Genomic DNA, 26,878 nt, shown 5'->3' with positions numbered 1-26,878 from the left:
CCAAACCAGCCTCCATGGCATGTGCCAGAGTCATGTAGTTTATTGCCACCAGGATTCAACACCATCAGCACTCAAGGTGGCCTTTTTTTTTTTTTTTTTTAAGTTACTGGTCCTTTTAACTTCCATTTGAAGACAATGTGGTCTTGACTCTTCTTAGACATAATTAGATGAATGGGCTCTAGACCTAGTAGTGCTTCTGTATTACATATGGAAGCTGCTTTAAGGGGGAAATGATTGCATTTCCCAAGCAGTTTTTAGAAAGTATGATTGGCTATTGCACCTTTGCACTGCTCCAGTGATGAATCCTATTGGGCCAGTGAAGGACTGAAGAAAAGACACACACACACAAACACACACACACACACAAGCAGGGCTCAGGGGAACTGGGCTTTGCAATGGAGAAAACACACTCAGGAAGCTGAGTGTGTTTATTACATACAGTTAGGCAGAGAGGCAGGGTTACTGGATACAACTGGGGTATTATATACAGATAAACAAAGACAGAGTTAGCTAATCTCATTAGGAGTTATCTCTGTAGGGAGGGTTGTCTTCAGGTCATAAATGTCCACAGGGAGAAAGCTATGGAGACACTCTGTACACACACTGCCAACATCAACACTCAGGTCTCCTAGGAAGGCTTTACCATGCTCCGAGCCTCACACTGGGTTTTGGGCGGGAATAGGTAGGCTCTATCATCCCCAAGAGGCTGAGATTTGAAAGTTCTTAACATGGCATTGGCTTACAGGAGGGTAAGTCTGAAAATATCTCATTGTTATATTTCATTTTTTACATTTTAATTGCCACCACAATTACATTTTTACTCATTTAGATTGACTAATCCAAGAAAAATGTCAAAGTATATATACATTCTTTGACATATCAACACTAAAATTTTATATGAAAATTTATAATATGAAAAAATAGGAAAGAAATTGAGGAGTAATATTTTAAGAAACATGACATGTATTTTATATTCTAAATATATAAATACCTCTTATATCAATCAGAAGAATGCTAATAGCTAAATTAAAAAAATACTAGACAAAGAAAGCAAGGTTATCAAAACAAGAAACAGAAATGGTCAAAAATACAGTGAGCAGTAAAATAGTTTATGTGCTAGTTACTAAAAAACATAGAGCAAGGCATATTAATAAAGATAAAATTATAAAATCTGAGGTCGGCTAGAGTTTAGTAAAACTGCCGTCAAATTCATACAGTGCAAACATAAACAGCTATAACTGATTCTGGAATGCCCTTTGGCAATGATAAGGGACCTACAAGAGTGGTAATCTCACTCTTAAAATTTTAGTGAACAGTTAAAATATACTCACACAAACAAAGTACTAGAATCAAGTGTCAGGCTGGGGATGTAGCAAAGTTGGCAGCGCACAAGGAGGTGGCGTCTTTACCCTCAGTCTGGACTGACAGTTCTCCCTGCATCTCAAACGGCAGGAAAATGACTTTAAAGAATCATCTCCTGTAATTTGTGGGGCAACAAGAGAAGCCTGGGGCTAGTATGATATTTTTGCTCTTTCTGGGAAACACCATTTATTTCCTTTGTAGATGTTTTGTAGGTCACCTCACAGAACCCTGTCATTTCAAAGCATTGTCAGGCTATGTGCAGAGTAACGCTTCTGTACAGGTTGCTCCTGTCCTCGTGTGTCTGCAAATGCTTTTCTTCACCTAGGAAGTGTTCTCTACATTTTGTATTTGCTCTTATCCCTTTGTTGGGCTCTCTGACTTATGAGCACCAGTTATCTCTTGTCTTTTTTATCTCTGCTGCCTCTTCTCTCTCTGCTGTGCAGTCTCTCATGTGACGCTCCATTACTGATTTCAGCTGCTAGAATCAAGTCTTCTTAAATTTATCAGTGTGGATTGAATTCTCTGGTTGCGTTTTTGTATCATTCAAGTCTTTTATTTGTAGCATATTTCTATTTTAGGGTTTCTTTTTTAAAAAATTTCATTTAGTACGTGTGTGTGTTTGTGTGTAGTGTGTAGTGTGTGTGCATGTGGGTTTTTTTTTTTTTTTTTTTTTTTTTTTTTTTTTTTTGGTTTTTCAAGACAGGGTTTCTCTGTGTAGCCCTGGCTGTCCTGGAACTCACTCTGTAGACCAGGCTGGCCTCGAACTCAGAAATCCGCCTGCCTCTGCCTCCCAAGTGCTGGGATTAAAGGCGTGTGCCACCACCGCCCGGCCTTGTGCATATGTATTTATGTGCATCTGGGTCCCAGAAATGCAGCTCAGGTTGCTAAGTTTGGAGGCCAGTTGCTCTTACATGTGTAACTGTTGGCGTTACCACCCAGCATCTTTATTCTCAGAAATAATGACTCTGAGACTTCTTATATATGAGCAAATGCTTAGGCCATACGCCTGGGCCTGTTCCCCGACTAGCTCATAACTTAATTGTCTCATTATTTTATTCTAAGTCCTGCCATGTGGCTGGTTACCTGGTCCTCAGTTTCATGCAACCTTCTTCCTTTCTGTGTCCTGGGGAATCTCCCATCCTTAACTCTTTCCCAGAATTCCCCCCACCCCTCTCTCTGCCAGAACTCCTGCCTCCTATTTCCTGCCTCAGCTCATTGGCCATAGGCTTTCTTATTGACGTGTGGCGCTTTCACAGGGTGCACAAGAGAGTCTCTCTACATACCTGTTATGCTGTCTTACCATTCTCTAGCATTTCTTTAAAAAAAAAAAGGTAGTGTTTAGTCATTGCACATAGTACTGTTACGTAGGCGTTCCTTATAGAAGCATATAATGTACTTTCAGCATAGTTCCCTCCTATAATGCTCCCTTTCTCCTTTTCTCCCCTTCCCATTCTGTTAGTTTCCTTGATCTGATGAGCAGTTTTGCTCATTTCATGTCTACAGATGTAGAATTATGTATCTGTGTAAAGTCTAGGAACTATAAATGAGAGGAATCACTCAGCATGTGTCTTTCAGAGTAGACTCAGCTTCTCGTGACCATCTTCAGCTGCATCCCTCTTCCTGAAAATGACAGAACTTCCTTTTTTTCTCGTAAAAGAATGCATTTAATTGGAACTGACTTACAGTTTCAGAGGTTCGGCCCATTATCATCATGGTGAGAATCATAGGAGCATCCAGGCAGACGTGGCACTGGAGGAGCCAAGAGTTCTACGTCTTCCAGAACTTACTTTTATGGCTGAAAATAATTTTCATTATGCATATGTGGTGGTTTGAATAGGAATGGCTCCCCCATACACTCATGTGTTTGAATGCTTGGTCCACAGGGAGTGGCACTATTAGAAGGTGTGGCTTTGTGTGATCTTTTGTGATTGGGTTATCTCACTCAGGATGATATTTTCTAGTTCCATCCATTTACCTAAGAATTTCTCTAATTCATTATTTTTAATAGCTGAGTTATACTCCATTGTGTAAGTGTACCACATTTTTTGTATCCATTCCTCTGTTGAAGGACATCTGGGTTCTTTCCAGCTTCTGGCTATTATAAATAAGGCTGCTATGAACATAGTGGAGCATATGTCCTTGTTATATGTTGGAGCATCTTCTGGGTATATGCCCAGGAGTGGTATAGCTGGGTCCTCAGGTAATACTTTGTCCAATTTTCTGAGGAACCGCCAGACTGATTTCCAGAGTGCTTGTATCAGCTTGCAATCCCACCAACAATGGAGGAGTGTTCCTCTTTCTCCACATCCTCACCAGCATCTACTATCACCTGAGTTTTTGATCTTAGCCATTCTGACTGGTGTGAGGTGGTATCTCAGGGTTGTTTTGATTTACATTTCTCTGATGACTAAGGATGTTGAGCATTTCTTAAGGTGCTTCTCAGCCATTCAAGTTTCCTCAGTTGAGAATTCTTTGTTTAGCTCTGTACCCCATTTTTTAATGGGGTTATTTTGTTGTTTGGCGTCTAATTTCTTGAGTTCTTTGTATATCTTGGATATTAGCCCTCTATTGGATGTAGGACTGGTAAAGATCTTTTCCCAATCTGTTGGTTGCCGTTATTCATTGATAAGCGGATGTTAGCCCAAAAGCTTGGAATAGCAAAGACTCAACTCACAGACTACATGAAGCTCATGAAGAAGGAAGACCAAGTGTGGATGCCTCAGTTCTACTTAGAAAGAGTAACAAAAATACTCAAGGGAGCAAATGTGGAAACAAAATGTGGGACAGAAACTGAAGGAGGGGCCATCTGGAGACCATTCCACCTGGGTATCCATCCCATGCACAGTCACCTAAGCTAGACACTGATGTGGATGGCAGGAAGTGCATGCTGACAGGAGCCTGATATAGCTGTCTCCTTAGAGGTCTGCCAAAGGCTGACACATTCAGAGGACGATGCTCACAGCTAACCACTGATCTGATCAAGGGTTTCCCAATGGAGAAGTTAGAGAGAAGACTGAAGGAGCAGAAAGGGTTTGTGACCCTATGAGGAGAGCAACAATACCAACCAACCAGAGCTCCCCAGGGTCTAAACCACCAGCCTGGGAGCACATAGGGAGGGACCCATGACTCCAGCTGTATATGTAGGGGAGGATGGCCTTGTCGGGCATAGGTTGGAGAGGAGATCCTTGGTCCCATGAACACTGAGAGGGGGGGAATTCGAGGGTGGGGAGGTAGGAGTAGGGGGTAGGTGGGGGCACATCCTCATGGAAGCATGAGGAGGGGGGATGGGATAAGAGGTTCCTGGGTAGTGGGGGGAATTGGGGTAAGGGGATAAAATCTGAAATGTAAATATAATACCCAATAAAAATTTAAAAAAGAAGGTGTGACCTTGTTGCAATAGGTGTGGTCTTGTTGGAGGAAGTGTGTCACTGCGGGCGGCAGGCTTTAAGGTCTCCTATGCTTAAGCTGTGTCCAATGACACAGTCCCCTTCTGCTGGCTATGGATATAGAACTCTCAGCCTCTTCTCTAGCACCATGTCTGCCTGGATGCTGCCATACTTCCTGCCATGATGATAATGGACTAAATCTTTGAAACTGTAAGGTAGCTGCAATTAAATGATTTCCTTTGTAAGAGTTGCCTTGGTCATGGTGTCTCTTCACAGCAATAAAACCTTAACTAAGAGAGAAGTTGCTATCAGGAGTAGGGTATTGCTGTAATATTGCTGTGATAGGCCTGACTCTGTTCTTGTTTGGAGGAATGTGGATCTTGGGTCTTGGCTTAGAAAATGCTCTAAGGCCGGGCAGTGATGGTACATGCCTTGAATCCAAGCACTTGGGAGGCAGAGGCAGGCCTGAGTTCGAGACCAGCCTGGACTACAGAGTGAGTTCCAGGACAGCCAGGGCTACACAGAGAAACCCTGTCTTCGGAAAAACCAAAAAAAAAAAAAAAAAAAAAAAAAAAAAAAAAAAAAAAAAAAATGCTCTAAGAGCTGTAGAACTCTTCGTTCTTCTCCAGAACCATGTCTATCTGCAATGCACCATGTCTCCTGCTGTAACTTCCTCTTCTCCAGAACCATGTCTATCTGCAATGCACCATGTCTCCTGCTGTAACTACCTCTGAAACTGTAAGCCAGCCCCAATTAATTGTTTTCCTTTATAAGAGTCGCCTTGATCATCATCACAGCAGTGAAACCCTAAGACATGCATATTCACCATATTTTCATTATCTGTTCTTCTGTGGTCACATACTTAGATTAATTCAATGACTCAATAAGAAACAGTGATGCACAAATATCTCTGTGATAAATTGACTTGCAATGCTTTGGGTAAATATCCAGGAATGGCATAGCTGGGTCACACAGTAGGTCCATTTTGGTGTTCTGAGGAATGTCTATATTGACTTCCATAAAGGCTGGAATAGTTTACGTTCTTACAAGCAGTGTACAATGGCACCTGATGTGACATCCTCGGAGCATATACTGTTGTTTTCTTAATGACCACATGCTGACTGAGGTGGGGGAGGAGGGAGTGGCTTGGGAGGGGAATCTCATTGTGGTTTTGCTCTGAGTTCCTATCATGACTAGTAATAAAAATATTCATAAGGTTTATTAGCTGTTTCTACTTTGGTCTTTGTGAATTACCCACTTCATTAACCCATTGATTATGTTTATTTATTTTTATTGTTGTCCTTAAATATAATATTTTTGAGTTGATTTTTTGGGAATTCCCTGAGAAACTAAAGTCTTTTTTTTTTTGAAAGTTCTTGCTTAGATGGTGAAAAGGTAAAGGTGCCAACTGAACAAGCCTGAAGGCGAGAATTCAGTTCTTGGAATACACATAAAGGTTGCAGGAGGCATGGAGGTCTTTGTGCTCAGAGATAAGCACTAAGGGAACCTGGAATATTAACCACATGAGGTTTTTTGCTTAAAGGGAATGAATGTATAACCTGATCTACCCAGAAGGCTGGGAGCAGGAATGTTTAATAGCCTGGTGACTTTAGGGCTATCTGTGGCTAGAGACCACACTGGACATCCCCCAACACTTGACACTTATCAAAACTTGTTTTTCTCTGTCCATCTACAGAACCTATCTTGTTGAAAGGTGGCAGGTGTACTTTTACAGAGTTTTATTTAGCTTACTTTGTTCCTCAAGGAGATTCATGCAAGCTTTATTGTACACACAGGATTGAGTTAATTGTCACCAGAAAAGTTTTTACCAAAATATTTTTAAATATGCCTAAAATAAACTACTCAGGGTCAGACTATTCTATTGATTCTATGCTTTCAAGTTGGTGTATATGCTTTCAATCTGAGAATCTAATTTATGGAATTTTTCATTGTGACTTTGTTACAGCCTCTAAATTAGGAACATTCTGACTCCTAAGCAGACATGTAAACCAAACAAAAATCTATCTAGAAATTCTAGGAAACAGTGAGACAGAGAGTCAGGCCAAATACATTCTTGCTTTCAGTTTCAATTTATTTGAGGCTAAATATATAAGCACCTTTAAAAGTATAATGCAGCAACCATGTTCTTGCAACAAATGAATTTCAGTAACACTTAGGCATCCTGGATAAAAACTGTTTAGTAGAATTAGCTATGAAACATATATTTCTGGAAAATGCCTTCAGGCAGACAAATAGCCTAGATCCAGAAGACTAAAGCTTGAAATTATGACCAAAGCTTATAAAGTAATAGGGCTAAGAATTATAATAAAAATGAAGTCTCTCTGGTACTATGCACCCTCCAGCTACTAACACTGGGTGATACATCAACATTACTTTTATTAATTAGTGTACTGTGGGGTCTCTGAACACACCAGGGCTGGCAGAGTACAATTCACATGAGGCAAGAAGGAAATCTGTTTCAACACAACTCAGTAGCTGGTGTTGGTTCAGACTTCTGGAGTCTGACCAGAGCAGTTTGTTAGGCATTTATTAAGTACAATTTTGGAAAATAGTTAATTGTACTGGTAACAGTTATCCCAATCTCATGTGTACTTATTTGTTGAGGCCTAAGCTGGCCCACTTTGGGCGGCCAAAAAATGTTGAGAACTGCACTAGCCCCACGTTCGGGCGGCCAAAAATGTTGCGGCCCGAGCAAAATGTTGAGGCCCGGGCTGCCCCGTGTTCGGCAGCCACTGTATCCCGGTCCATGCTGCCGCTCCTTCAGGGTTCAGCAAGAGAGAGAGTGAAGACGGACTCGAAAAATGGAGACCAGACAGAGTGTGATTCAATCCCGTTTATTCTTCAGTCTCTGTTCCTCTAAGTGTCTCAAGTCCTAAGTTCCTAGTCCCTAGTGCCTCCAAGTTCCAAGTTACTTCTTCCAAGTGCCTGCTTCTCTGTCTCCTCTGTCTGATTCTCTCTTACTCCAAATTGTTCTCTTTCTCTGTCCTAATTGTTCTGACTAGAGCCAAGTGTCAAGTCAAGTACCTAATGTCAAGTAATCTGTTCTTTCTCTGTCTGCCTCTATCCTTTTATATGTGTCACTTCTAAGCCATGACTTCAGGTCACGCCTTTAATCATGCCCTTAGGTCTTGTCTCTAAATCTGATCTCTAGGTCACACTCTTAAATCACACACCTTTAATCTCACACACCTTTAATCTCACACACCTTTAATCTCACACACCCAAGGTATCTAAACCAAGATTATCGGAGTGTGCTCAGCTGTTGTAGGCTATTGTAATCCAAGTCTCATGTCAGGGTATATGGCTCAAGATGGCTGCAAAGCTGATAGCCGCTTTCTGCTAAAAGTCGGCCCCCAACACTTATTGTTTAAGGCATGAGTACATTAAAACTCTTTTACAAAGTACATCTGATCTCTTCCCTAAGAATGGGCTCTATATCTATCGTGAGACCTACGGGAGGACCTGCCTTGTATGTTCTAAGCCATTGTACAGGCCTCCAATCTACAGAGTACATGCAAAGTCTCCCTTAAGGATGGTTTCTATTGACTGGGAAACAATGCTCAAGATAAAGGTCTCTGGAAGAAGAGTCTAGGATAAACATAACAGTCTGGGGGATTCTGTGTGGCCTGGCCCTACAGATAGCACAGGTCACCAGGCTATTAATGGCATCCATTCCCAGCCTTCTGGCTGGAAAGCGGATACACATCTCCTCCAGTGAGGAGATAACCCTGTGTGTTTAACATTCCTGGCTCTCCTAGTGCTTGCCTATGTGCACGAGGACCAGGTGTTCTTTGTAATACATACAGACATTATTCTGGAGAGGCTTCAGCAATCCAAGCTGAAAAAAATTCCAGTTCTTGGGTAGACTTTTACTTTCTAGTGAGAAGCTCACATCTATAGACAATAAGTAATACACGTGTAACTTATTGTAGTATGTCAGAAAGTGACAAATGTTAAGAAAACCAGACTATGCCAAGAGGGATTAGAAGTTGGTTTCTATTTTAAATGAGGATGTTATGGTAGGTTTTATTGAAAATGTAATACTTGAACTAGGATTTGAAGAAGGGATCAGATCATAAAGACACTAATGCAGAAGCCCTTCAGCAAGAACACGCCCGACAGGTATACGGACGGGGGACCCAGAACAGAAATCCAGAATTAATGACTGGTGGCATCTAGGCCTCTACATTTGTGCAATCACTGCAGATGTAAATAACCCAGAGAAGAAACAAGGGCTGGGGACTGACCATGGTGTATTTCAAGATTTAGGTAAGAGACTGGGTCAAGGAGTGGTGGCATGTACCTGTGGTCCCAGCACTTAGGAAGCTGAGGCAGGAGAATCACTTGAGCCTTCAAATTTGAGGCCTACCTTGGGCTATATTAGCAAGACCCTGTCTCAAAAACAATTAAAAATAAAGATTAAACCATGCTTGGTGGCACTGAATCTCAGATATTTGGGAGGCTGAAGCATGAGATACATAAATCTAAGGTATGTCTGGATAGCTTAATGAAACGTTTTAAAATAAAAACTAGAAAGTGGGCTAGGAATATAGCTTTGTGGTAGAGCACTTGTCTAGATTACATGGTCCAATACTGCAAACAGTTTTAAGATTGAGAGATAACCAGTGAAGTTACAGGGAGACAGGAAACATTTCTGTAGTGTGAAATAGTCAGTTGTAACAAATGTTACGCCAAGTTAAGTCAGTACTAGCAATTGTCCCTTGAATTTAGGAATGACCTTGACAAACAGTTTCTGGTGTACATGAAAACCCTGAGTAACTTCAATAAAGAATGTGAAAAGTGGCATTAGAAACAACCGTCCTTCTATATTTTGATAAAAAGGAAAAGAAGTAAGTAGGACGATTTGCTGGGGTGGGAAGTGAGATCAAGAAGAGATGAAGATGGGGGAGATAACAGACTGTTTTCTGAATAACTGGTGGAGAGGAGACACTTGGTGATGCAAGAGAAACAGGAGGGCTGTTGGAGTAATTTCCTATGGTTGAGGAGAAGACATGGGATCTGATGTCCACTCAAAGGGCAAGCCATACAGAGATGTTGCTCAGTGTGTCTACTATAATTGGAGGGAAATAAACATCACTGAGTGCAGATGGTGGTAGATGGATGAATATTCTGGAGGCACCTGTGGAAGCTCAGTTCTGGGTGGCTGTAATCATATTTAAATACTAGTATAATTAGTCCATATTTATGAAGTACTTACTGTCTTAGGGTTTTATTGCTGTGAAGAGACACTATGACCAAAGACAACTCTTATAAAGGAAACATTTAATTGAATCTGGCTTACAGTTTCAAAGGTTTAGTCCATTGCTTTCATGGCAGGAAACATAGCAGCATCCAGGCAGACATGATGCTGGAAAAGGAGCTGAAAGTTCCACATCTTGATCCACAGGTATCAGGAGACTGTGTGCCTCACTGGGCATATCTTGAGCATAAGAGACCTCAAAACCTGCCCACACAGTGACATACTTCCTCTAACAAGGCTACACTTACTCCAACAAGGCCACACCCACTCCAACAAGGCCACACCCACTCTAGCAAGGCCATACCTCCTAATAGTGCTACTTCCTAATGGCTAAGCAATCAAACACATAAATTTATGGGTGGCATTCCTATTCAAACCACTACACTTACTAATAGTAAATATATCACTTCTTATAACAGCAAAGGAAGAAATGTCGTGGGGTTCTTCTCTTTACAATCAGTCCTGGGGATTTAAACTATAATCTCATATATGCTGTGTAAGCGCTGTGCCCCTGAGCTATATCCCCAGCCCGGTGCCCAGTGCCCATCTGAAGAGGATTAGCCTATAAGGCTGTTATCTCAAAATGCCTTAAACAAAGAAATGATTTACAATAGCAATTTATTGCCTACACTTTTTGAAAGCAGGAAAGGCTCCATGCCACATAAATGTCACCTTTTATTCATCTTTTTCTTAACTAACTTATGTGTGTGAATGTGCTTTGCCTACATGTATGTTTGTGTACTAAATGTATGTCTAGTGCCCTTGGAAATCGGAGAGGGTGTCAGATCTTCTGGAGCTGGAGTTATATTAGGAAAGGTTGTGAGCTGCCACATGGGTGCTGGGAACTGAACCCAGGTCCTCTGTAAGAGCAGTCAGGGCTCTTAACCAGGAGGCATCTCTCCAACTCCTGGATGACACCTTTTAGTTCTGACTTCACATGGCAGAATCAGAGACCATTCTTCCCTGGGCTTTTCTAAGAACATTAATTCCATTTTGTGAGAGAGGAGGCCTCAAGACCTCACTACCAATGACCCCTTCTTTTAATGATACATTTGCTTTCAATCGATGATCAGAGAGGATGGTAGACACAGATATTCAAATCACAAGAAACAGTTGTCTAGAATATGGCAGTAAGAGGACCTGTCAGATACTGTACACTTTGCAGGTAACATTTGGAAAAATAAGTGCACTTGAACAAATAGCAGGTAAGCCTATTGAGTGGTCATTGTGTTCTGTTATCATGTTTGCTACTCATGATCTAAATGGTGTGTTCCAGGTTTTGTCACTATTTGTATGTGGAGGAGCTTGTAGAACATTAGGAAATGTCTGAGACCTTAGACACACTTAAATCTGAATCTCAATTCTTGGTTCACAAGCTCTTCTATTTTACCCAGATAACTGAATCTAAATCTTAGTTTTCTTATTTTAAAATTAGAAAAGCATACACCTTACAGAACTTTGGAGAAGAGTTATGAAATAGTGTGCATGACTTCTCTGGCAGAGCACAAAGTTCACGGTAACATTATCTTTTCTCTCCCTCCTGCTTACTAAATACCTGCTTTGCACTCTCAGAATTGGAGACTCTGCTCTCAATCCTGCTAAGTCTCTGGATTAAGAATCATGTCATTACTAGAGCGGAAACCTACCAAACTCTTAACAAAGCTCTGTTGCTCAATATTGCGCCCTTCCCCCCCCCCCCTTGAGCCTTATCTTGCATAAGAAGTCTTCTAAGTTCTTTTGGTAATGCCAAGCTTCCCCCGCCCACATGGTGAGGAATCAAGGTGTGACTGGAACAGTCTCTCACTTTTCGTATCCATCCTGTCCTCCTTTAACACATTGTTCAACAGGAGCACAAAAGACTGTAGCTAATGTTAATATTAGATACACGAAATGCCAAACTTCTGAAATGACTACCTTTTGTAAAAAAATAATCTTTAAGAATACATCAGAAGTTTTTTCCTAGAGCCCTTTTGTTCAGGAATATATTTGATGAAGTAACACACATGCATAGACTATTCTGCAGTTAGAATATTACTTTTTAATTGTGTGTGTGTGTGTGTGTGTGTGTGTGTGTGTGTGTGTGTGTTCGTGGGTGTCCGTTTGGATTAGAGGTGTTGGATCCCTGGAGCTGTAGTTATAGGTGGCTCAGCCGCCAGACACAGGCACTGAGAATTGAAGTCAGGTCCCCTGGAAGAGCAATACAAACTTTTAACCACCGAGCTATCTCTCCAGCCCCTAGAATATTAATCTAATCTAACACTTACTCCCCGCCCCCCTTTTGAAACTCTTTATTACTTCGAACACCAGCGATTGACCGATGTGTTAAGCTTCATTTAGGTCTGAAAACTGGAGCCCAAAAGGAACTATTACAGTCTATATAGTTTACATACAGAGCCATTATAGAGAATCTAAGTCGTTCACAATTTGGATAAATAGCAGGTCACTTGATTTGTTGTTGTTGTTGTTGCTAATCAAAGACTACAAATTCACAGAGGTCTGCCAGCTTCTGCTGCGACTGAAGGCAAGAGTCTTCAGACCCTGCTTTCCTTTCTTAGCCAATGACCCTCCCGCACCAACCTTCACCTTGACAGCAGCCTTTGGTCAGAGCCGGGTCTGCGGCGGCGCAAAAGCCAAAGCCCAGCATGCACTGCGGCGAGGGAGGCCCTCGCGAAGCACAGTCCTCAGGGCGCTCGGAGGAGCCGGGTGCAGCGGGGCCTGGCAGTCAGGTGGGTTTGCAGCCTGCGGATGGCGCCGCAGACCTCTCTCCCCAGTTTGTTTCTTGCGGTAGTGGTGTTTCCTCTGACTTGAGACGCCATCTTTAACTCAGGGCCTGGTGGCCTGAGGCGGAGCCTTCCTGCCCGTGAGCGGCCCTGGCGGGGAAGGCGCCTCGTGTGCTCTGTAGAGCCGCTCGCTCCTCGGGGAGCCCTGTGAATTTATGCTTTGTCTACTTTATCCACACTTCTTTACTTAAAGAATAAGGACTAGGACACAGCATGAAGATCACGTGGGTCACACGAGCAAGGAAGGCGAAGGTGATTTTTCCGGAAATCACGCTGCAACACTAAATATAGTTCAATGTAGGAACAGTCTCAGCCTTGGGAAAAACAGGAACAGCAAAAGCCCAGGACTTGAGGGCAGCTCAGTAGTCTCTTAAATTTTCTTGGCTTTTTCATTTTTGTTTGCAAGTCTTCTGCCTTCATGCATGTCTGAGTACACGTGCATGTTCAGTGTCCAAGGAGACCATGGGGTGCTGGGAATTGAAGCCCCGTTTAACTGCCGAGCCATCCAGCCTCTCGCCCTGTGGGTCTATGGTCATTTTCAGAAGAGGAAGGTCGCCAACTCGAGGCCAGGTGACTTGGCCAAAGTTAAGTTGCTCACGAGTGAGTAAGTTCTTGACTGCTAGCCGACGTTTTCCCATGGAAATGCAGAATTATGTTTCTTTCCTCGCCCTAGTTTTCTGATTTCTAATCTTCAACAGTACACCTTTGGGAAATTGCCGACCCCAATACTTTCCCAACTTGTCAGGGCTCAAAATCACTTCTCATACATTGGTTTTCAAACCTAAGTATCCTTATACTTGCGTGAAGAGTTAAACAAATGTGTATATTACTGATATTCACACAGTCTATATTCGTTTGTGGTGCGTCATCAAATAACTGACATCAAAGTGGGAAGATGACTTTACTCTATTCACCATATGTCAAGGGCTGGAGTAGGTACACCAGAAAATGTCTTTGCTCTCAAGAGAGCTGGTTTGTCATTCATTCATTCATGCATGCATGAATGCATGCATGCATGCAATAAATGAGGAAATTGTGGAGCAGCAGGTTTCAACTCAGCATGAAGAACTTACTGATTATCAGAGCTGTTCATAAGCGGAGTGAACCTGCCTTGGGAGACACTGACTGTCCATTACCCAGAGTGACTCTCGATGGCATTAGTTGCTTCCTAAATTTAGCTTTGAACTACTTCTGTATTAGGTAACATGCAGAATGTAAATCTAGTTGACATTAAGAAGTTGACATTTATTATTTAGTTGGTGAAGTCAAATGCACCTCTAAAACAGTCTGGTTGAGAAAATGCACTAAGTGTTCAATAAAGTAAGGCAAGTTCTGAGTAAGTCTCACTTCATTAAAGGGTTAGTTTCTTGGAGTAGACAAGATTTTTAATAAGCTTTTAAGGAAAACTATTTTGTAATGGAACTTTTTATTTATTATCTTAAAGATTTATTATTTGGGGGCTGGAGATACATGGCTCCGAAATTAAGAGCACTGGCTGTTTTTCCAGAGGACTTGGGTTCAATTCCCAACACCTACATGGCAGCTCACAACTGTCTGTAACTCCAGTTCTAGGAAGTCTCACACGCTCTTCTGGCCTCTGTGGCTAGTAGGCACACATGTGGTGCATAATCATACATACAGGCAAAATATCCATACACATAAAATAAAAACAATTCTTTTTAAAAAGATTTATTATTTTCAATTTTGCATATGATGTGACTGTGTGTATGTGTGTGGGTGCATGAGCGAGTGCATGTGAATGCTGGTGCCGAGGAGACCAGAGGCATTGATCCTCTTGGAGCTGGGGTCACGTGTGGTTTCTAATCACTGCTCTGGATTCCGGGACAAGACTAATGCACACTTTCAACTGTTGAGCTATCTCTATGGTCCTAAGTAAGCTATCTGTGGAGAACTCAGATTTATACAAAATTTGATACAATAATGCAGAGTTTGTCCAGTGTGGTGGTTTGAAGGAGAGTGGCCCTTATAGGCTCATATGTTTGAATATTTGATCCCCAGTTGGTGGAACTGCTTGAGAAGGATTAGGAGGTGTGGTCTTGTTGGAGGAGGTGTCACTGGGAATGGGCTTTGAGGTTAGTTCTCTCTGTGTGTCTCTTTCTGTGTCTCTGTCTGTCTCTGTATCTTTGTCTCTTTCTGTCTCTGTCTCTCTATTCTCTCTCTCTCTCTCTCCCCTCTCTCAAGCCCGTGAATGAGATGTAAGCTCTCAGCTGCTGCTTCAGCACCGTGCCTATCTGCCTGCTGCCATGTTCCCCACCATGACGGTGGTGGACTCTAACCCTCTGGAACCATGAGCCCCCAAATTAAATGCTTTAGGTTGCATTGGGCATGTTTTGTCATGGCAATAGAATAGTAACTAAAATACCTATGCGGCCAGTACCTCCCCCGGTTCTTGTTGTTATTAATGGTAACATCTTTTGCCTGGCTTCCCTATTATGAACATGTTAGCATGGCGGTTCTACTTCAAGTAATGGACTGCTGGTGTTACAGTGTTATTAGCTAAAGTTCACGTTAGTTCAAATGTTTTTACTTTTACCTAACATCTTTTTTTTTTCTGTTCCAGGATCACAACCTAGATAATACATCGAGTTTAATCAAAGTATTTCCATAGGTAATTAGACTGTAATATTTTTTCAGATTTCCTTTAATGGCTTGATTTCTTTATGGTGTACTACTCAGATCATTTGTAAGATGACTTTCTAATGAAACTTGGTTTTCTTATGATCAGATGATTTACTGAGAGGAAGGCTATATCATATCAAAGACAGACACTGGTACCATAATTCATGATTCAGTGTAGACATTCCCAGTGAGTAAGGTAGCATTAGCAGGATTCTCCAGGACAGAACTGCTGCCCATCCCATCCCATATGATACTTTTTGGAAGAAAGTTACCCTGTGCAGCCTCACCTAAAGGTTCTTTTTTTTTTTTTTAGAATTATGTATTTTATGTATATGAGTACACTGTAGCTGTCTTCAAACACACCAGAAGAGGGCATCAGACCCTGTTACAGATGGTTGTGAGTCACCATGTGGGTACTGGGAATTGAACTCACAACTTCTGAGCATAAGTGCTCTTGACTGCTGAGCCATCTCTCCAACCCCATCTAAAGGTTTTTAAAGGTGGATCTACATCAATTCTATGGAGTTAATGTCTGTTGGAGTGGGGGATGTTGCATAGAGACCAGAGTGGGACATGAGGTGTCTTCCTCGTTGCTCTGTTCTCCATCTATTGCCTTGAGATAAGTGACTGGGAAGCTTGCTTTTCAGCCTGGCTAGCTGGCTAGGGAGCTCTCAGAATCTGTCTCTGCCTTTCAGTGCTGGGCCTACAGTCATAGCCTTGCCTGACTTTGTACATGGGTACTGGGGGTTCGACTCCAGGTTGACTTTTGTGCTTGCAGAGCAAGAGCTCTTGCACACAAAGCCGTCTCCACAGCCACAGTCCCCACACATTGGTTAGCTTAAAATGTGCACTAACATGGTCTCCTGAAAAGTTATTCTAGACTTTATAATACAATTCTGCTTTTTCTTTATTTGTTCAACTGTGCTGCTCACCTTTGGCCACTTCACTGTCCTCCTCTGTCCTTATACTCCTGTCAATGTGGTTTGCCTTCTGTGTTTGTTTGTAAACATGTCCTTGCTTCTGGTGATACAGAACTCTGGCTTTTCTTACCTATTTCCTGCCCGACTCCTCTAAGGAACCTAGTTTCTTTTATTGGAGAATTCTATAAAAATTTGGGTTTGCTAGATGTTTGGTTGCTAGATGTGCATGTTTCGTAGGAGATGGGAACTGCCTGCAGAGTAGAATTCGGAATTGTTTATAGAAGGCTAAAGACCCCTATTCACGGATTCCCTTCCTATATTACAACCTGTATGTGCTCATATGTCACTTGGCCTTTGCCCACTGACTCTCTTGGTATGGGCTTAAGGACTGCTGCCAGAGAATGCTAATGCTGACACTGTCCTGGTACGATTACTGGGAGTAAAACCCATCCTTTTGTCTGAGTTTAAGTCTTCTGTTTGTATCCTGATACTGGTAGGGTAACTCTGTGGCTTACAAATGGATAAAACTTTAGGGCTTTCACAGTTGTGGACACACCCTCTTCTCTTTAAGTTAGTCTTCTACAAGCAGTTGCTTCTAAATGCTAGAAGAAAACTGAAGAGCCAGGCCCGGTGGCTCACACCGGCAGCCTTAGCACTTGGGAGGTAGGGAAGCAAAAGGAGTGAGCCTGAGGCCAGCAAAGGCTGCACGAGACACTTTATTCATGTTTCCTCCATTCTTCATTCTCTCAGATTGTGCCACCCTTAGAAGCTGGGCTGATCCAGCAGCCTATCAATGGATGAACGCAGTGGAAAAGAAAGAGTAAAATGGACAACCACCATTATTATCAGCTCATCTCTTAAGGTAAAGGGGTATTTAGAACACTGATGCTCACTTACAAAACTTAACACACCTCATATAGGCAGTATTTTGAAAGATGTTTGGCTCAACAGCTCCTCAGTTATGGGAACAGAAAGTAAATACGCTAAATGTATTTCTAAGTTAATCATAGAAGTTTCACCGTCACTTTCAAAACCCCAGTTCTCTAAATCTTTGAAGGTTGGAAATGTTCTTGTGCCATTCCTTAGGTAGGGTCTCATTAGCTCAGGCTTCAAACTTCTAACCCTCCTAACTGGACTGCAAGCACAGTGATGACAGGTGCGTCGTTTATATTTTCTTTGGCCTCTTTTTAAAAAATAGCTGGTTATTTTTTATTTGTATCTACTTTATTTTTTCTGAGACAGGGTCTCATGTAGCTGAGTCTAGCCTCAAACTTGGTATAGCCTTTAGTGCCTGATCTTCTGGTCCTCCTGCCTCCAACATCCCAAGTGCTGCCTTCCTGTCTTGTTGAGTATTCTGGGTCTGAACCTTAATTAGTATACTGAATCCGTATACTAAATGTTTATTAGATCAGAGCTCCTGTGATCTGATATCGCAGTGCATCCAGCGGTGATCAGTGTTTAAATGCATGTTTTGGTATCATTTGCCAAGATCCTAAATGACAAATCTTCATGGCTCTTTGTTAAGAGAGCTGCCACTGTAGATTTTCCTTGCTATTCTCTTATACTTTTTTTTTGCTAACATTTTATGTTTGAATCAGTATTCACTGAAAATTGGTTTGTGGTTTTCTGTGTTGTATTTTTGCAAAGTCGACTGGTTTACCTCTGCAGTCTCCCCTCATCCTGGAGTCCTTATGTGCACACGTAACTTAGAAAGAAAGGCGCATAGAGATTGCCCTGGACGGGGAAAGTGCCCTCGTTGCAGGGCACTTGCCCAGTGTTCTCACAGCCATTGGTTTACCAGACTGGGGGTGAAGTGGGTGTGTGCAAGATTCAGTCATTTGTGCTCCTAACCTCTTAAGGAATATAGGAAAGGAATGGTTTCTTTCTCTGTTGTTTTATATTGTGCTGGGAGTATATTTTTATAAGTTATGTATTTGCAAATATTTATCCATATCATAGAAGTTAAATTTGTTAAGTTGAACTCTGAAATTTGCCATTTCTATGAGGAAGATCTTCATCTGGGAATTCTTTTTATTTTCTAATAAACTTTTGATCAGTTAAATGCTATGTTCTATTTAAAGTGCTATTAAATTTAAGTGCTATTTTCCATTTAAATCTCTATTTTCTTCCATGTGAGATTTTCTAGATTTTCTAGTTTTAAAGACTACTACTAGATATTATATATTCAGGGAGGTTATTATATTTTTTATTTGTGATGTATAAACAAAATGAAGCAAGTTTTTAATAAGCTGCACCGCTCTTCAGAACATGTGATGGACTCCAGTGCATTATAAAATAGCAAAGGAGGCAGAATAGTGCCCAGTGTTTGGTAGCTCTGCTGTTTTGTTTTGGCAGTGCTGAGGGCTGAACCCAGGCTCTCTGCCAGGCAAGTGCTCGGGGCTAACATACATCCCCAGCCTCTGGCCTCCCCTCAGCAAGTAGCATCTTTTCCTACTTCGTGGATATAAAACAGTTTGGAAAACAAAGTCTTAAATTCTAGGATTGTTTCTAAAAAGCTCTCAAACACCCTATTTTCTTCAATTTAGCACTTTCTGGTTGTTGTTTATTGCTTTATGATCGTAAGTCACCAGCATAGTGCATATGGAGCCTCAAGATTTGCATCAGTCACTCCCAACCTTGCTGTGAAGTTGCCGACTGTGTCTACCTGCCCCTCAGCAGACCAGTGCCTGCATCTGAAACCTTGCTCTGCTCTGCTCCTCTCAGCTCTGGCTTTTTTGTTTCGTCTTTTTCTGCTCAATATACTACCTTTTTAAATTTAAAGATATGATTAACATTTTTGGCAGCTTTGCTGGCTCGTGCATATCTGTTGCATCCTTTCATGTATTTTAATTCTTTGCTAAATTTTTCAAGATCCTTCATCACCTTGAACATAGAAAGCAGACCTATTTATGGTGGTTCTCTTTCATGTAACCTTACCTCTGTATGTCTAGATGCTGTGAGTGTGTATGTGTGTGTGTTGTGATTTATATTTTACAATTGTACAAGTAATTTGAAGTCTATAATACATTTAGAATAATATGCTATTCATGCATAAAGGCTTTAATTCTCTAATAAAATTATATTGATGCTCTGTTTGCCAGGCAAAACAAAAATTTTAATTTTAGATGAATAATGCATTTAATATAAGTTCTAAGTATTACATAAGATACATTTTTTATTTTTAAATTACAGCACAAGACTGGTCATTGGTAGAGGGCACACAAAGCTCTGATTTGGTTCCCAGCACTGGAAACAAATTTTACATTTATAATTCAAGTTTAACTGAGTGTTATTTGAATTTGCTAAATCTGGCAGACCAAGCCATGTGCCATTAGTTAACTAGTCTTCTGTGCATCTAGGATGACACTAATTATGGGAGAATGGGGAAGCAGGCACTCAGGTTTCTTCTGTAACAGCAGACCTGCTGTGAGAAGCCCTGACTGGAAAAGGCTTCTCCAGGTGCTGTGAGCTCTAGCAGTTCTGCATGGCTGACACACTTCAGGGACTGAGGTGGTTGAGGCTGGCTGCACTCCTGTGAGAGCTGCTCCACTTTTGTTAAAAAGCTCTGTTCAGCTTTCCCTCTGTCCTTGAATTGGCAGGTGCCCTTGGGGAAGAAATGGCCTACATGTTGGGGCCATATCTTTGAGTTTTTGTATAAATCTTGGCCTCATAGTTTCTCAACTATCCTTCTAGTGCTTTGATGCATTTGTACAGATTTTTTTTAAACTGTCGTTTTTCAAGTTCTTTCAGCAGAGTTGGCCTAAATTACTGAATCTGCCATTGCTGGCAGCAGTGTACAATTTAAAAGACACACAAGAAAGGGGCATGGTTGAACTCAAGGATAAGGGTTCAGGAACATAAAATACTCTCCTTGGGTAGGAAAGGAAACATATATCTTAGACTGTGCTTAAATGATATTGTCCTGAAAGAAAGTATAAATTCACTTTACATAAGGAGTGTTTCTATGTGTGTATGTGGATGCAAATACCTATACACAAATTTGCATAAGCCAAGGAGGTTGTCATGTGTCCTGCTCTGCTTTTCTCTTCCTTATTTTCTTAAGATGGAGTTGCTCAGTAGATCTGGAGCTAGGCTGGTGGCCAGCAAGCCCAGTACTGGGGTTACAGCCATGTGTGGCCATGCCTGATTTTTTGTATGACATCTAGGAATTTGAACTCAGTTCCTGATTCTCACCTGAGAAGTGCTCTTACCCACTGAGCTACCTCCCTGACCTAGTTAATGGATTTATTTTTAATGTGGAGACTAACAAGCTTGAGTTCTAACCACTTAGGAAATACGTTAACCACTTAGGTTTTAGCCCTTTGACTGATATTATCTAGTTATTTGGGTAGAACAGTAAATAAGGTAATAATTTTAATGGTAATATTTAAATCAGAATAAACTAATGCTGCTTTTATATATTTTCTGGCTCATCTACAGTAAATGTAATGTAAAAACATGAATTAGGAGATTGGTTGTCACCTATATGGTATTCTGCGATACTGTATGGACCTCTCAGCCATCTACAGAACAACCCCCAGCTTCTCCTACAGTTACACACTAATGCATGTAAGAACACTGACAGGTCATTTAGTTCTCACAGGTTTAAGTTCCTTTACACTGCCCTCATCTCTGTCCCTGAGGAACACTCACTCATCTCCAGATCCACACTCAGAACTTCAGGAGGAACAGTTTCACTCCGTCCTTTTCAGTCTTTTGCCCCAGAGAGTAGATTTGTTTCTGTGGTGGCCAGTCTTTAAGTGGAACAGTGATAGAACAAACCATTAAACACTTTTAATTTATTACTAGCTGTAATAAAAAATCATTTAAAGCATGTCTTATGTTTGTGTTTCTGAAAATTCTTTTTTAAGAATTACGAGATTGCAACTGCCCTGGAAAATCGAAGCCACAAGGTTCGGTATTCTGACACTCTGGAACATGGATCGATTGTATTTTCTCTCTCTGGTACAGTATATTTGTTAATTGCAAAAAAGTGTATTTGTTAATTGCCTTTACTCAAGTCTTTTGTAAAATATGTGGGTGCACATGCTAATTTTTGCAGTTCAATAGTGACATAATCTCTTAGTGTGTTATTTTTTGGAAGAGTAAAAGTTGCACTTTGCACTTCTGCAGAAGTAGTACACACGGCCAGCTGTGGGACAGATTTGTCCCTTCTGTTAGACGGAGTCTGGTAGAAAATGGGGAAAAGTCCTCGCTTTGGTACCAAGGTAAAAATACAAAACTCCACTTGCCTAGCAATAAATATAAGTTGTATATTATAGTTACAATATAATATAGCCATGGAAGGACACGTTGCCTCCTGGACACCTGTCCCTGTCCATCTTCTTTTGGCTGTTTACTCATATCCTTTGGGATAGCTTTTCTAATAAGCCAGAAAATATTTTCAAAAAAATTTAGTATGCAAAACTTTTTTGAGTTAAGTTTTTATTCTATAGTTCTGGATGGTTGTTTCTATAGCCTGGAATGGCCTTGGACTCACCACAGTTCTCCTGTCTCAGTCTTCCATATGCTGAGATTATAGGTGTGTACACCTGGCTCGAAGGGTTAACTTTTAAAATAGACTTAATATTGTAATTAAAATTAGGTGTCACTTTCATGTTTCCTTGGCAGAATAAAAATTTACTGGCCATTATTTTTCCTTAAAATATTTAGAGTAAGTCATTCTGTTTTCTAGAGCATGTCAAAGAAATATCCAAACCATTTTGTTATGTAAGAATTGTAATAAATTCTATTCCTTATGCTTTAAGGCCCCTGATCTCATTGAGCTTATAGCTCTATGTAACTTCATCATATCCACCTTTCCTAGGGGTTGCATTTGTGTTGATGGACGCTAAGGAATGTATGACAGCAGCTGAGGAAGTATTTCTAACCAAGATCGACAAGTTTATTAACATTCACCAAAATAGTTTTTTGGTTCTATTTGCTCCACTCCATGGGCCTGAAGAATGGAATCTCATGTTCAGGATTCATCAGAGGTATGGGAGCAGTGCACAACAAATTTTTCTTACAGCTTTGTTTACTTCAGTTCTTAATGCTTTTAGGCAGTTGAGTTTTGCTAGAAGGTAAACTTTATAACCTGTCATATGTAATCAAACAGGGCAGACAGCTATTCCTTACGTCAGGATGACCAGAGTTGATATCTACAAAAGCAAACCACAGTGAGCACTAAATCCTGGTTACACAGCCACCTCAATTTTCTAAGGCATAAAGCAGGATGTGACTGAATGAACATGTGTAGGTTAGAGCTCTGGCCCCTCCGCAGTGCTGCCTGTAACAGCAAATACCAGTTAGTCCGTTACTTAACCACTTTCTTTTCAGATTCTTGGGCAGTAATTTACGAATACTTCCTGTACACAACACAGTAAATGCCGTTGACCTTATGTGCACTATAGCTAAGGTAAGTCACCTGGGAGAAAAGACACTCAGACACAAATGTATACATCTCGGCCAGAGATTTTGAATACAATTTTGAGATAATATAGCACTTTCCCCTCCAGTTGCTTCTTAAAGCACCCCCCACACACATACCACAGTCTTTTAGATTTATGGCCTCTTTCTCTTTGTTAGGTGTGTGTCTGTCTGTCTATCTATGTTCCTAAATACATAAATATAACCTGTCCAGTCCCTGTCATGTTATTTGTATATGATTTCCAGGCTGAGCATTTAGTACTGGATTACCAATTTGGGAGTTTTCCCTGGGGAAGACATTCCCCCACTGGTGTCAGCATTCCTTAGTTGCCTGTAGTTCTTCTCAGGCCTGGGGCCTCATTAGCTTTTTCCTTCCATGTCATCATTCCTATTGCTTGTGACCTTTGGGTCATGTTTAGCCATCCATGTTGAGATTTCACGTGTGTAGCTTCTGACATTTTTAGGAAACATAATCTCACAGCAAATGCCCTATTCTGGCTCTTAAAATCTTCCTGACCCCTTTACAATGAGGTGTAGGAGTTGTGTTGTAGTTATGGGAATTAGGACCCACAACCCTGCATTTTGATTGGTTGTGGTTTTCTGTAATCATCTTTTTTCTTTTGCAGAGACAAGTTTCCTTGATGAGGGGTGAAGGACTACACTTATCTGTGGATATGACAAATATTTAAAGCATAGTTAGGTGTTATGCTGGTTTAGTAAAGTGGTGGTTATAGGCTCTTAGATCCATGACTTCACAAGTCCTGGGTAGTTGTCAAGGTTCCCAGAACAAGCATGGTTTCCCTCTTGTTGAGCAGGTCTTAAGTCCAATTAGATGTTGGTTCCTGCTAAGATATGCATACTACTACTGCACTCTTACTGTTACCATGCCATGCTGGTCACTGTTGTGGTTCCTAGACATCATACTGGGTAGGACTGTTGGTTGCTTCTCTCATTTGGAAGCTTGCTTGGCCCCTTTTGGGGTCCTAAAGGTAGCCTTCAGCTCTGGGCCGTGTGTCTGAAGTGCAGTGTCTTCAGCAATAGGAACTTACCTTCCACTGGTGGGCAACCAAGAGTAATAGCAATAGCTTCTAATGTTTTGGGAGTCTCTTGGACAACTCTGACCAACAATTCAAAGGAGGGCTTCTCATCATGCCTAGTGTTTGGGTATGTTAGATGGTCTGGCTTTTCAGTGATTGTCGGCCCCAGTGGAAAACTTCATTTAAATTATGTATTTATGTACCAACTTATGTGCAGTGTAGGTATTTTAAGGTGGACTCCTTAGGACTTTTTAAGACATCCTTATTGTTATTAAGGGTTTTTGTTTTAATATACGTCTTCATGTTGTATACCCTCTTGAGGATTTACTCCTGGTGACCTTATGAGCTGTTTCCCACCAGTTCAGCTTCTTCTCAGGTGGTTTGTCCTTGGAAGTGTCCATAGACACATCAACTTCCCTCACTAATTTTTGCCCTTGGAAATCCTAAAGCATCTCTAATATTGCATGTTAGGGAGTTACAGTCTGAAGTTCCTTGAAGACTAATGCTATCTAATTCACACATGATGTTTGTGAATTATCATTTGAGGCAAGATTTCATTCTGTAGCTCTGGGTGTCCTACACCTCTCTGTGTAGACAATACTGGCTTCAGTTAAACTCATAGATATCCACCTGCCTCTGACACCTAAGTGCTGGGATCAGAGGTGTGTGCCATCTCTCCAACAGAATGAATTTTGTAATATATAATCCAACAAAATTCTCTTTCTATAAATAATGCTCTATGTTTACATCTTTTTCAGACTGCCTCCAAACCACACATAGACAGCATCTGCTACAGAATGATAACAACTAAAGCTTACATCATAGAGCAAAGCCCTGTCTGGAGAACACTTCAAAGGATAAAGCTGAGCACTGACTCAGTCAGTCCAGACTCAGAATACTGATCACAAGTATTCTTTTGGAGGAATATCAAAATAATTTAACTTATTAACTTGCAATGTTCAAATGTAAATTTAAGGCCATTTATATTTAAAATAATATGTACACAATTAAATACTGTTTCTTTAGGGAGTTTGGTTGAGTAATTCCGTTAATGTTTAGTAGGAGTGTAGCTGCATGACACAGTGTTAGCCTAGCTGTATAGGACCTTTTAAGCACTACAGGGAAAAAAGAGGAAATGAATACATAAATAAAATCAGTAGTTTCTTAATGATACAAAGTCGGATGCACAAATATAACAGGAAATGAAAGTGCAGAATTTATTAGTTGGACTAAAGAAAATGCCACGTACATTTTGAGGTTTTCTAAGATTAAGCTCTGTAAGCATTTTCATATATAACTGTTTGAGACATGTGCATGAGTTTTTGTTTTGTTGTCTGTTTTGTTTTTTTGAGACAGTTTTTTTTTTTTTAATGTGAAACAACCCTGGCTGTCCTTATGCTCACTTTGTACATCAGGCTGACCTCGAACTCTGCCTCTGCTGGGATTAAAGGCATATGTCACCATGCCTATACATACATCCCACATGGGTACCAGGTGTCATGGAGGCCAGAAGAGGCTGTCACCTCCTCTGCATCTGAGTTACAGTTGTAACCTCCATGTGGGTGCCAAGAACTGGACCATCCAGGTCCTCTGGAAGAGCAGGAAATGCCTTAACCACTGAGTGATCTGTCCAGGCTTTTAAAAGCAAAGACTATTTACTCCGGATATGTATCAGAAACCGGTGAGCCCCCCACCCCCCAAAAACAATTATGCAATTTTTCTAGTAGTAAAATTTCTGCAAGTATTTTTAAGGCGGTATAAAGTATAATGAAAAACAGCATTTTATTGGTTTTTATTTATGAAACAGAGCTTTTACTTTATCCCAGCATTGTCTTCAGAGGTAGACTTTGATTTCATTTCAATGAGTTCTTCTACTCGAGCCAGAACACTCTCAATCAAGTCAAACGTGAAGAGAGCGGAATGTAAGACCTGAAAGCCAAGAGCATCACTGTTGTCAAAGAACCCTGACTGGCCTCCAGCTCACAATCCTCCTGTATCAGGCTTCCCTACTGCTGGGGTTCCAGGCCCATGTCCCACACCCAGCAGACATCCTGCCTCTAAAACAAAGCACACACGAGACTAGGCTGGAGATGGCTTCAAGTCGGGGGTTACCTTCAGCTGCATTTCAGGAGGCATAGAAGGGATTTCCTCTCCACCTACCGTCACGGAACAAACACCTTTGCACATCGAGGCTACTGTGGGGAAGAAAGAAAACACCTCACACTCAGCCATCACAACAGTTTGAGGGTTTCAGTAGTGTGTGTGTGTGCGTGTGTATAGTACTGGGAATCAAACCCAGGGGGTCTTGAACATAGGAGGCCAATGCTTTACTGCTGAGCTGGCCCCCAGCCCCCACTCTCAGAATGTATTACATGTATTTATTTTGTGTGTATATGTGTGGCATGGAGCATGTGTTGGGGTCAGAGGGCAACGTGGAGGAGTTGGTTCTCTCCTCCACGTGAGTCCCAGGGATTGAACTCAGGTCTTGAGCATGACTGATGGCAAGCACCTTTACCCACTGAGCCATCTTGTTATCCCTCAGATTCCAACAGTACATCGAGAAGCTACTTTAATTGTTACTAATTGTAAAACGTGTCAATGAGGTAACACCTTGTTATAAACAAATAAAATTGAGCACTAGAATTATGCAATGTGTGAACTGAATCTTTAGAGAAATCACTTTATTTTGGCATGTGTAGGACATGTAAAACTTTTTTCTTCAAATTGCCTATACAAGGATTGTAAATTTACTATAGTAGAATCGCTAACTTTTAAGAAATAATTCTGAATTTATATTTCTTTTTTACAGTTTGTACAAATTTACTATGGGACAATGAGGGGTGGACCATCTGATATAAAAAAAGAGTACAGTGGGGCCTGAGGAGAATGTAATACACCACTCATATTCAGAACCTGAGGCTTTAAAACAGTGTTTCAATTTGGTTTAAGTCTTCATTATCCCAATTTCAGTATTAGCTAAGAATCATTTTAATTACACAAATATTGCTTTTGTGGCTCCGCATTTTTGCAAAGTGAACATGTA

The 26,878-nt window shown here is 41.0% G+C and overlaps 2 protein-coding genes across 12 annotated transcripts in view; one reads left to right on the top strand and one right to left on the bottom strand.

The window, feature by feature from the left end:
* Positions 1-625: 625 nt before the first annotated feature.
* Positions 626-26,481, top strand: C7H1orf146 (chromosome 7 C1orf146 homolog). 3 transcript variants are annotated; one of them, XM_076937794.1, is made up of 7 exons: positions 628-749; positions 15,391-15,438; positions 17,120-17,231; positions 21,241-21,334; positions 22,197-22,365; positions 22,709-22,787; positions 24,594-24,881. In XM_076937794.1, the coding sequence occupies exons 3-7, from the start codon at positions 17,163-17,165 to the stop codon at positions 24,735-24,737; spliced, it is 555 nt and encodes a 184-aa protein (XP_076793909.1). In that variant the 5' UTR covers positions 628-749; positions 15,391-15,438; positions 17,120-17,162; the 3' UTR covers positions 24,738-24,881. The 3 variants fall into 3 exon arrangements, 2 of the variants coding, with proteins under 2 accessions (XP_034364709.1, XP_076793909.1); XR_013111642.1 differs by lacking the exons at positions 628-749; positions 15,391-15,438 and adding exons at positions 12,674-12,755; positions 25,643-26,481 and having other exon boundaries at positions 24,594-25,516; XM_034508818.2 differs by lacking the exon at positions 15,391-15,438 and having other exon boundaries at positions 626-749.
* The window catches only part of Glmn (glomulin, FKBP associated protein), a 28,148-nt gene continuing 26,863 nt past the window's right edge, over positions 25,594-26,878 (bottom strand). For 8 of the 9 annotated variants that reach the window (XM_034508583.2, XM_076937791.1, XM_034508582.2 and 5 more), the window contains exons 18-19: positions 25,948-26,030; positions 25,594-25,764 (exon numbers count right to left, since the gene is read on the bottom strand). In XM_034508583.2, the coding sequence (XP_034364474.1) occupies positions 25,648-25,764; positions 25,948-26,030 (200 nt within the window). In that variant the 3' untranslated portion in view covers positions 25,594-25,647. The remainder of the gene's footprint in view (positions 25,765-25,947; positions 26,031-26,878) is intronic. The other variant, XM_034508587.2, reaches the window with a different exon arrangement.

Source organism: Arvicanthis niloticus, chromosome 7, assembly GCF_011762505.2.
Source record: "Arvicanthis niloticus isolate mArvNil1 chromosome 7, mArvNil1.pat.X, whole genome shotgun sequence".
Taxonomy (NCBI): Eukaryota; Metazoa; Chordata; class Mammalia; order Rodentia; family Muridae; genus Arvicanthis; species Arvicanthis niloticus.
This window is presented reverse-complemented; position numbering and strand designations above follow the sequence as displayed.

Coding starts and splice junctions, on each gene's coding strand:
- C7H1orf146 (XM_034508818.2), top strand. CDS start 17,163: ATGGATGAACGCAGTGGAAAAGAAAGAGTAAAATGGACAACCACCATT. Junction 17,232..21,240: donor TTATCAGCTCATCTCTTAAG/GTAAAGGGGTAT, acceptor TTCTTTTTTAAG/AATTACGAGATTGCAACTGC. Junction 22,366..22,708: donor ATGTTCAGGATTCATCAGAG/GTATGGGAGCAG, acceptor CTTTCTTTTCAG/ATTCTTGGGCAGTAATTTAC.